This window comes from Cydia strobilella, chromosome 14 (assembly GCF_947568885.1).
Source record: "Cydia strobilella chromosome 14, ilCydStro3.1, whole genome shotgun sequence".
NCBI classification, from domain to species: Eukaryota; Metazoa; Arthropoda; class Insecta; order Lepidoptera; family Tortricidae; genus Cydia; species Cydia strobilella.
In genome coordinates, this window is record NC_086054.1 from 15,899,870 (window position 1) to 15,911,842 (window position 11,973).

The window sequence follows — 11,973 nt, forward strand, 5'->3', positions numbered from 1 at the left end:
CAACTTCGTCAGGTGGCTTCTTCCAAGGGACTGAACAAAAACTTTTGACCCCCGATTGCTTGCTCAATGAAGCGTGTATTAGAGCATTGAAAGTCACGTCGTACTAGTTTGCCGATCTTCTTGTTTAGAGCCCGTCGCTGTGAAGACTTCTTCCACCCAGGGAGGGCCCACCCACCTTCCTTCTTCTTTTGCCATTTGGCAGGTGGGTCTTTCCCGTCGTTCCATCATGAGCCTGAGGGTTTCCTCTGAAAGCTTCGACCTCCCGGCTTTACGCTGTACTTCGCAAGATCTCATACCTTCTTTCCTGAGGATTCCAACCACAGTTTTGAGGGTCTGATTTATGTCAACGGCATTTGTGCTTTCCACGGCAGCGAATCGGTTCTCCAGGTTCGGCTGAAATGCTTCAGATCCTACAATAGTTTAGAGCAGCCTAGGTCGGAAGTCGGAGCCTGGAGCTTATAGTTGATATTCAGAGAGCCTCTAACAAGTCGGTGATCACTACCGGCGTTGAACCTGTTGATCACTGAGACGTCTCTGAATATATATATGCTTTTTGTCGGTTACGGTGAAATTGATCTCATTTTTTGTCATAGTATCTGGACTCCATCATGTCCACTTCCTTTGGGGCTTTTTCTTGAATAAAAAAATAAATATTATAGGACATTCTTACACAGATTGACTAAGTCCCACGGTAAGCCCAAGGAGGCTTGTGTTATGGGTACTTAGCCAACTATATATATATAATATATAAATACATAGAAAACACCCATGACTCAGGAACAAATATCTATTCTGTGCTCATCATACAAATAAATGCCCTAGAATGGTTGAAGAACGAAAGCATCAAGAAAAGCCCCTCTCTCGAGGAAGTTGACAAGCATTATACCTAGGATCCTACTACCGACAGTACCGACTCGCTGCAATTCAGAGGAGGCTTTTCTGTTTTTAAGTTTAATAAATATATTTTTATTTGCAAGTTATTTATTTTTCTAATCCACAATTACCTTGTTGAGATCGAAAGATTATCCTCTATTTTTACGGATTTTTATAGCAAAACTCTTAACTCCCGATTAGCTTTCTAGAAATTTTCAAGAAAAACTCGTAACTCCAAATTTTCCAGGTTCAGGTGATTTATAAAAAATAGTTTTTAACAATCTGATGGCTAAATTTAACTTAACATTATCTAAAGAAAATACTAAGCAAGTCTTCATGCAAAATTTTTGGTAATGAAGTTTTTTGTGCCTCCTGTAAAATTTGGTCAGATTGAGTTACGAGGTTTGCGATTTAGGCCGACGACATGTTTCTGTTACTAAAGCTAGCTATTGCTAAACTGTTTTTTTTTGTTGATTAGTTTTGATTTGATTATCGCATAATAAAAAAGTTGGTTAACTTGGTTATGTTATGAAAGATAAGATAAATTTAATTTAGTTATCCAAAAATATTTTATCTAAGCTTCAGACTTGGTACTGACAGTCATGTCAACTCATGTGCCAGTCAAAGCTACCTTCATAAACTAGGAGTCTGAAAATGATGCGAAAATGTCGTTTTATTGAGAAATGATGTGATGACGAATTCATTATCATTGAACGTATAAATTAGTTTTGCAACGGGTAGCACAGTTTAATCACTTTATTCCTCGTAGAAGTGTCGGAGTGGTCTTTCCGTGCTTGTGAAGTGTTGTAGTTAAAACAATTATTATGGAGTTTCCACACCTAGGACGAAATTGTGCTTTTAACACTTGTAATAGACTGGGTAAGTGATAACAATATGTTAAAGTTTAGGCATTTTCTTGGCAGTATAAATGAGTGTAACTTACTTCTACAAGTTACCGTAACTTACTATGCGTGATTTGCAACATTTCTACTTAATTCTTAAAATACCTTGTTTACATTATGCTGTAAATGTTATAAGGATATTCTGAATTTACAGATTTCTTGCCCATGAAATGTGGAGCGTGTCTAGGATCGTTCTGGTAAGTTATTAACTAGTTTAAAATAACAGCATTCCTTTCCAATATGTAGTTAATTATTTTTTGGTTACTTTTAAGGTTACACTTACTTCCTTTTGCATCATGTTGCATTTTTAGTACAAATTAATGAGAACGCTTTGGCCTTGCATTTGTGAAATTGTATTTTTTAATTCATAAATCTCAGTATAATTATAGCCTAGAGCTGGAGCCCGTTTATCAAAAGCTTGTAGCTTGTAATACAAGTGGAAGTCCCTTTCGAACAAAAGCTGTCAAAAAGGGACTTCCACTTTTATTACAAGTTACAAGCTTTTGATAAACGGGCCCCTGCTGTATATAGTTGTGTATATAGTTCTATTTTTGTTCATGAAATCCATGGTGGTTGCTTAACATCAGGCAGACTTGTTTGCCACCATCATGGTAATAAAAAATTGTTCATCAATCAATGTGTCAATGAGGAATCAATTTGTTGCTGATTCATTAGGGTTCATCCATTAATTACGTCACACGAATTTCGAGGTTTTTTGATTGAGGAGGGGGCTCCTTGTCTCACTTGGTCACATTTGGCCATTTGGCAAACCCCTCCCCCCCCCTGGTGTAATGTCACATTTTTTCAATGAGATCGGCAAATCGAATTAAGTATTGGCAAAAGAAATATTAGTAATTTTATAACCCAAAACAATTAGGAAAAACAATTATTATTCCAAAAACTTGCTATTTAACTGTACAGCGTATAAAATAATCTAAATAAGTTAAAGTGCCATCACAAAGTTTGTGACTCCCCCTACCCCTTGTCACAACGTGTCACATTTTCTTGACCCCCCCCCCCCTAAATGTGTGATGTAATTAATGGATGACCCCTTATTATTGTCTCTTCTACTGACTTATGGCATTATTCATACGCATTACATGTCTTATGTATTTCGACTTATGTATTTGTAAGAAAGGGATAAAACATAATTTAACTAAATAAGGCCTGTAAAGTTTTATGAATACGACCTTATGACTTTATGAATAAGACCCCATGAGCAATAGTGACTTGCATCTTTTTAGACTTGTGTATGTTAAATTTAAGTTAATCAAATTAATTTAATGTTAAAGTTAAATTTCAACAAATTTCATAAGTACAAGGGTGACTTCGTAGATTGAGGACACCAACCACTAAAGATAATTCCTAAAGAAGACTATGGAGGGTGATTAACCCTTCACGATTTTACTCATTATTATTCACAACTATGGGACTTAATCACGTAATAATTTTACGTTTTAAATTTACCTACGACGTTTCGAGGATGGCGTTGTCCCTGTGGTCTCGGAGAAAACTGGATAAAGTTGACATCAACATCTTCTAGGCGCGCGAGTTTTTCGGAGTGTTTCGAAGGTAAATTTAAAACTAAATTTTACGTGATTAAGTTGTGAATAATAAATATAATAATTAACCCTTCTAGTTCCATGTACATAATATTCAATTGTATGAAATTCTTGTACTAGTAAATATTGATTTATACTAGTAAATATTTGTGTATTCAGAATTTTAAATACCCTGTTTTAAATAAAAAATGAATGTGTAAACATTTTTATGATTATGATAAAAACTTCACACTGGTTGTTACTGTCAGATAACAAAACAAACATTTAATGCATATTTTTATGTCCTTGCATACACTTGCATAAGCACATGTTTTTCCCAGTGAAATTATATCATTATATTTGTGCGAATAATTGTTTTTATGACACATAAGGCTTATTGACAATCAATATTATAAATAACTTATTAATTTAGGCATTACTTTGCGACAATCCATATTAATTAAAACATTAACATTCAAACATTGTGAAATAAAACTATGAAAACGGATTATATCGCGTATATTGAATTTATAATACATCCCGACGTTTCGAACTCTTTACAGCGTTCGTGGTCAACGGGTGACTGAGGAAAAATTACAAAGTGCAAAAATACCCACATACTAAACATTGTTTTGCATGTAAAAAAGTATGAGTAGTATGACTGAATAACACTAGTTATGTAGAGCACATTATTATATTGTGAAATAACAAAGCTAAATTATTGTTTTAATAAGGTTAAAAACCCACAGATTATAAGATATCCCTACTGTCAGGAACCCAAAAAAAACCGGCCAAGTGCGAGTCGGACTCACGCACGAAGGGTTCCGTACTATTACGCAAAAAACGGCAAAAAAAATCACGTTTGTTGTATGGGAGCCCCACTTAAATATTTATTTTATTCTGTTTTTAGTATTTGTTGTTATAGCGGCAACAGAAATAAATCATCTGTGAAAATTTCAATTGTATAGATATCAAGGTTCATGAGATACAGCCTGGTGACAGACGGACGGACAGCGAACTCTTAGTAATAGGGTCCCGTTTTTACCCGTTGGGTACGGAACCCTAAAAACGGATGACAGAATATCATTAGTTATGTAGAGTACATTATTATACTGTGAAATAGCAAAGCTAAAGGTTAAAAACCCACAGATTATAAGTTATTCCTACTGTCAGGAACTCAAAAAAAGTCTAAATTTGACATGTGTAATTTATTTATTTATTATTATTTAATAAGCAGGCAGGCAGTTATGGCAACTGATATGGTAATGATACATTTTTTAAAAGATTTCAGTACCATCCGCATTAAACTTTGTGTGTTTACCCTCATTAACATTATGTATTTCAGCTCAGACCACTTTGCCTACATAAACCATGATTGCCCTGCGCCGAACACTAGAGATGTCCAAGTACCTGAATGCCCGCTCTGCGGGGCCCCCGTGCCGGGGAAGCGCGGGGAGCGACCAGATGTGGCCGTTAGCGAACACATAGACAACCAATGCCAGTCTGACCCAGCTAAAGAAAGGAGAAAAAAGGTAAAACATTGAGGATAAAATAAATATGCAATCAATATCAGAAAAAAAAATCCGCTAAATATTAAAACAACCGGCCATGTGCGAGTCAGACTCGCGCACGAAGGGTTCCGCACCATTACGCGAAAACGGCAAAAAAATCACGTTTGTTGTATGGGAAAAAATAAAAAAATAAAAAAATTAATAAAATAAAATTAAAAAAATTAAAAAATTTATAAAATTTATTTTATTCTGTTTTTAGTATTTGTTATAGCGGCAACAGAAATACATCATCTCTGAAAATTTCAACTGTCTTGCTATCACGGTGGGCCAGTCCGACTCGCACTTGGCCGGTTTTTCTGAATAAATTATCATAATAATATGTTTACTAAATTAATTTCTACAACTCTTGCTGTCCTTCTGCCGCATTTCTCACTCGATTCTCGTGAAATTTTGTAAGCAAGTTTTAAAATGATATGGACTTTTTGTGTCGATTCAATTTTTTTATTAAGGTGGATTTTACGGAGGTCTACAGCTCACTGAACCATTTTTTTTAGGTTTACACAAACCGCTGCGCCTACAAAGGTTGCAAGACGAGAGAGATGATACCAGTAGTGTGCGGCGAGTGTACTCTTAATTACTGTCTGAAGCATCGACATTTCACGGACCACGCCTGCGAGGGCCCACTGGCGGCTAAGAGAAAACGTGCGGCGTAAGTACACTTCGTTCAAATCTTTAATCGTCGATCGATGCCTTCTCTAAAAACCTATTTACAACTAACTACGAAGCACCAACTCACAAATATTTATTAGTTATTGTATTTAATAAATTTAATTATTATTTATTTATTCGATTTTATGTATATATATGTTTATTTAATCTTTTTTGCTCAATACATGATGGTACTTACAAATGGCGGACCTAATGCCTTAAGGCATATATGCTCCACTATATATTAAACTAAATACATGCTTGACTTACACCTTTTTATATATATTTTCACATATTACCAAACCACTCACTTCCACATCTACTTTAAAAAATTTCCTTGTATATTGTTTTTAGTTACTGCCTTTACTGTTCTGAGCTATCTTCTTGCCCTGGGCTCCACGGAAGACCAGCGCTGTAGCATATACCTATATGTTAGAGCATATGCTGAGTGGTGTCCATTAGGGTGTCCCGACGTTGTATGAAAAAAAAAACTTTTGTCGTATACTAATGCAAGAGGTGTCAAAAGTTGCATAAATTTACAAACATTACGAAAAATTAAAAAAAAATTGAATTACGTGTTATCTTGAGGGCTCTACCAGCCTTTGAATATTTATTATTTTTTCGATTTCGCAGAAATATACCGTACGTCTAAAATAATACAAAAGAATGGTCAAAGGGTATAGAATTGTCAAAAGTAACAGAAATAAACTAAAATAAACAAAATGGCTATTATAATCAATGACAAACCCTTAGAATTTAGACTAATTTTTGTGTCCAGAATGAGGCATTTCTGCACGAGACAGCAACTTGTTTCTAATTAAGCCATCTCTAGAAGTAGCGTCTATTACACTTTGTGAGACCTCTGTTACCACTTTAATACATCTTTCTACAGATTTTGTGTGACAGTCAACTGCTTAAGTAAACTTATCTGTCGTCATGATCTTAAGATCCTCGTTAGAGACATGTCGAAGAACTGGTGGTGCTGAAACATTACACTCGCCATATAATAATATCGGTGTAAACAGTAACAGAAAAGTTTATTTTAGGTGGTCTAAATATCCTGCGTTTAGTGCCATTTTCAGCTTCTCTGGCATTTATTATTCTTTGCAATGCAAGGTCCCGAATGTGATATCTTTCTAGTGAGTAGTAAGTTTTCTGCATGGGCAAAAAAAGAATTTCTCTCGATAAAAGAATGAATCCACAACAAATCTCAGATTTTCGGGAAAAAAATCGAGAATAAATAACTATTTGGAAAATATGTTTGGATCCATCTATAAAAGACGGATTTTTCTTTATTAGGAACTAAATAGGTGCGTATACTTTAACCGAGAAGTTGACAAGCAATTTCATTTCTTCGGATGGATTAAGAGTAGTAAGAGATTCAAATGAAGTGCATTTACAAGCAGCAACATCAAAAAGCTTCACAGATGATTAAACACAACTTTAAAACTGCTTTTAAAACTATCATTTTGATTAATTTTGGGATATCTTTTCAAATTTTGGTATTTTACGAAATAGTGTTTCAGTAATTGAATAACTCGTTCCTTCGTGACAGTTGGAACCGAAGCTTTGGTCCAAATATTATGGATCTCTTCAGAAACAATCGCATATACATCTGAATTTGATGAATCTTTTCATTACAGTTCGATTTCAGGTTATTTTTGACAAACAAAATAAATCGAATGACGTCCTTTATGGTTGCTAGCTGTCGCGCATCAAGTTTTTTGAAAGATGCCAATATAGCACATTTAGTGCCACTACGTTTTGAACTTATACTTATAAATCGAAACTAATGAACACAACTGTACTTTTATAACTCAAATAATAACTTCGACAGAAAGGAAACGCTCGCGAGTCAAGTCATAAACGTACTAGACAAAAGTTGAAATTTGAGGGTAGTTTTAAGTTAAAACGTGACAAATGCTAATGCAATGGTAACATTTCATTTCACGCAAAAAATAATATCAAGTATGTTATACAACTAAATAAAACAAAAGGTTATTTGTTTTGAAAAATTAGCTAAAGGTGAAACATTTCATATAGAATAAAAAATGCAATTTTTTCAAAACTTTGAACGTCTGTAGAACCCTAATGCCGTACTTGTATACCATTTTTAAGTATATTTTTGTAATCTACATTTAATTACGCAACTTTTGAGAGGTCTTGCGTTAGTGAAAACTAAAAAAAAAAAATTCGGGACACCCTATTGTACATATCGGCCCTATTAAGTCCGCTTCTTATAGTTTCCGAGTTTACAACCACAAAAAATCCAAATGCTTAAGTGAATATTTAAAATGATTATAATATATTTATTAAGCATAACTTGAATTTGATGTATTTCGGTGTTTATAGCGCGGTTACCAGCGACCCGCGACATACAACGTTTTGTCCCGCCCACTGTACAAAAATGGGCACAACCACAAATAAAAACACTATGGCGATTCGATAATGGCGATCCATAGATTTACTGCGGTATCGTTATATCAGGATATGAAATTATTTTTTAAAGCTTCCTTAAACATTTTTCTTTTTGAATGACTTAGAACCCATAAGGCCGCGGACTGGACGCAAGCGGCGCGCGACGCAGCGAGACGCAGAGAGAGCAACTATAAGAAGCGGACTTAATAGGGCCGATATGTACATTTGTACAACAGTACAGTGTAAAGGTCCTGTTAAATAATAAATAAAAAAAACATCATCATCTTCCTCGCGTTATCCCGGCATTTTTAGCCACGGCTCACGGGAGCCTGGGGTCCGCTTGGCAAGTAAACCCAAGAATTGGCGTAGGCACTTTTTTTACCCAAATACATCAAATAACAATTATGGTCAATCTTAAATAAAATAAAAAAATTATAAATGTATTTTTATTTTGTCAACAGTGAGGCAGCCATGGCGAGGTTACAAAGCGGTCAAACGAATAAGTTCCAATTTGAAACACCTATAGCGAGCAACCCGGGCCGCGCTCGCGTCGCCACTCTACAAGACGTGCAGGCGGTACAAGGCAATATGGTAAATACTAGCTTTTGCCCGCGACTTCGTCTGCGTGGAATTAGTAATTTGGGTACCTAAATTTTTAAACAAATCTGCTTTTAAATCCATCCTTTTTTTCATCCCCTAACTGGTCCACTCTATAAATTTCCACCCCATTTTTTACACCCTTAAGAAATGATTTCGGGGATAAAAATAGACGTTTATTAAGATATTATTTTATTTATTACATATTTTTTTGTTTATTCCAGTCGGAAGATGAAGCCCTAGCACACGCCCTGTCGCTGTCCCTGCAGAGCTCCTCCCTGGGCGGCGCGGGCGCGAGCGGAGACGTGGCCGTCGCGCGCGCGCTCGCCCGCCGCGTCGGAGGTGAGCAGAACTCGCGCTGTACCGTCTCCTAGGAGGCCTAATACATCCCCACAGCCCTACACTTTATCAGCTTATGTGAGAGGCGTACCGTGTCGTAGGAGGTCTCTTTGGCTCCACGAATTGACTAGCTTATGAATATGAATACATATTTAATTATACGAACGGGTCTAATGCGTCATTGGTTTTACCTTATAGCGGTAGACCCGTTCGTATAATTAAATATGTGTTTAAAACGCGAGAGTTTAAAGTAGCTTATGAATAATGTGGGATGGGTTCTTTGAGAGCATCATTCGTGTTGTAACGAATATGAGGTCTAATACATCTCCAAGAGTCCTAGACTTATTAACTAGCTTATATTAATGTGGGATGGGTTTGTGGATAGAACGAGCGTGTTGAGAGAGTAGTGTTGTGCTGTTTGATAGGAGGCCTAACAGATCTCCAAGGGATTTAATTGCTTGGGTAAGAGCTTTGAGAGCATAATTGCTGTTATATACGTCTCATAGGAGGCCTAATACATCTCCTACGGTCCTAAACTTAACTAGCTCTGTGAGACAATTAACCCTTCGTATGCATTTGTCCAAAATTTGCAACTGAAATAATAACCTTGAAACCGTAAATTACAGTCCAAATTGTGTGTTACGTATACGGGACAAGGCATACGAAAGGTTAATATATGGCGAGAATTGGTTAACCCTTCAAGTGGCAGAAACCGGTTCCCGATCAATTACGTCAATTAAATTTGATATTTGATTAATTAAAATAACATGAAAGTACCAACAACTCAAAAATGACGTATGCCACTTGAAGGATTAAGAAAGCTTGAGCGATATTTGAAAGATTCGTGCTGTAGTCTTTTAACACATTCGCGGACACGAATGCTATAGCATTCGCGTAGTTTTTTGTTTCCATTTGCCTATGGCGTAACTCACAGTCCGCGAACGTGTTTAGGGGTCGAATCGGCCTCTCAGAAGTGGAATTGGAAAAGCTTGTACGTGACTGTCAGTGGTCTGTAAAATCTAGCCGGGTAATTACAATAATGACAGTGATTTTTTTTTGTAATAAAAGTGATTAAAATGACCAGTCTCTTATGAGATATTTTCTGAATTGCTTGTCCGTTCGCCAGTTTCGAATCGCATGCGCAACTATTGTTAATATTACTTAATTGTCACAAATACCTATATATTTATGTAATAAATTAATACTTATAAAGAGATCAAATTGCTTGTAAGATATATGTATAATTTGTCAAAGGACTGTCTCATTTCAAACATAGACAGAGAGTATCATACTATATTTGTCTTACACTAGTACTAGCACCCAAAAGAAAAGGATAAGTATAGTTTTTTTTTGTTCCTCTTTACTCACAATTTGGTTTGACCAACTATAACTGGTACGTTTTTTAAATGACAACAATTTACGTCATATTGTAAGATTTTATTTGCACGAAATTAAAGCGAAGGGGTGCGCTAAACCTACGTATATGTACCATTCTGCTGTGATTATTATTATGTATTACAAATATTACAATTGTACCTGAAAATGTACCATTCTGCTGTGATTATTATTATGTATTACAAATATTACAATTGTACCTGAAAATATGTGGCTTTCCATCAGAAAAGGGCCCTTATGCTCCAACTGCATGTAGCATAAAGACCCTTCTCTGCATATATCTTATTTAAGACCGAATTAAAATTGTAATCTATTTATGTACGCTTTGTTTTCGAATCTGTATGTATTGTTGATCAATTTTGCGATGTTTAAAGAGTAAAGGTACGCCACTTCACTTGTGTATTTATTATAAAAGATCACACAAATCGATCATCGATTCATGTCGATCGGTCGATTGTTGCGTTGCGTATCTTAGGCGATCGATATGGGCCCTTAATGCTTAGCTTTGCCTGTTCCTTAACATTATACTTATTTAAATAATTAGAGCAATGTCCAGTGATAAAAAAATACTAACCTATTATACTGCAATTTAAAAAAAACATGTTAAAATTAGACCAAGAAAAGTGTGCAGCGATTTTGATAGCACACGCAGTGCAAGTGTTATTTATTCGTCATAATTTCATAGAAGTTTGACGTTCAAAATAACACTTGAAGCACTGCATATGCTTTCAAAATCGCTGCAGACTTTTCTTGGTCTAACTCTATTTAATTTTAGTTTACTTTACTACAGGTTATTTATACTAATTTATAGTAGCAAATCATACTCAGACATTCTATAAATTAGTCATTAAATTCACAATGGTCCTGAACCTGATCCATTTGACAACGTATTTTTTTCTCATTATATACCTGAAAGGCCCGACTAACTATGCCAGGAGTTCCCATGCAACCAGTCACTTTTTATCAATAACATTGTTTCGATGCAATAAAGGTTGGTTACCCCTGAATTTTCGCCACAATGTACACTAGCAGCTGCAGAGATAACTGACTCCCCCATCCAGAGGGGATCAGTTATCTCTGCAGCTTACTGTACATACTAAAACTGGATTGTATTGCTAACAGCTTTAGGCAGTCAAAGTCAAGCTAGGGGACCGAATCGACCTCCACGTCGCAGCGAAACACGAGACCCAATCGGCCCCCAACCCAACACTAGAAATCTCTGCGACGTTTTAATGATTATAGGCGCTGTGTTTATAACTTTATATGTTCTCGTTAGTTTGACGTATATGTTGCCGTTCTTAATCTTCGTCTAGAATCTAGAAGAAACACGTACGATGATGATTTGTATAATTATTCAGATTTTTTATCTTGTTGTAACATTCGTGTATTCGCATTCCATGGTAGAGATAGTCAGTCATGCCCAGCGCATGCCGTAGCAAAAAAAATGTTCTCATGTCAAATATCTGTTAATTCTCAATTGTCACACAGCGCCCCTGTCGCCATTGTCAGCATGCTTAATTACTCTAACTTTCAAGATTTTTAGGTCCAATATCGTTTACGTAGTACAGTAAAGTTCATAAATATGTATACACTTCTTCACCTTATAAGGTAAAAACATGTATACATATTTATGAACTCGACTTTACCACTGTATATATCTTGTATGGAGAGGGGCCCACTGACTATCAG

At 35.8% G+C, this 11,973-nt stretch overlaps 1 protein-coding gene across 2 annotated transcripts; it reads left to right on the plus strand.

The window, feature by feature from the left end:
- The first annotated feature begins 1,510 nt into the window (after window positions 1–1,510).
- On the plus strand, window positions 1,511–11,973 carry LOC134747241 (AN1-type zinc finger protein 2A). Of its 2 annotated transcripts, XM_063681846.1 has the most exons (7): window positions 1,511–1,752; window positions 1,930–1,972; window positions 4,662–4,848; window positions 5,382–5,536; window positions 8,415–8,544; window positions 8,775–8,892; window positions 11,407–11,973. In XM_063681846.1, the coding sequence occupies exons 1-7, from the start codon at window positions 1,698–1,700 to the stop codon at window positions 11,595–11,597; spliced, it is 879 nt and encodes a 292-aa protein (XP_063537916.1). In that variant the 5' UTR covers window positions 1,511–1,697; the 3' UTR covers window positions 11,598–11,973. The 2 variants fall into 2 exon arrangements, with proteins under 2 accessions (XP_063537916.1, XP_063537917.1); XM_063681847.1 differs by lacking the exon at window positions 11,407–11,973 and having other exon boundaries at window positions 1,519–1,752; window positions 8,775–10,678.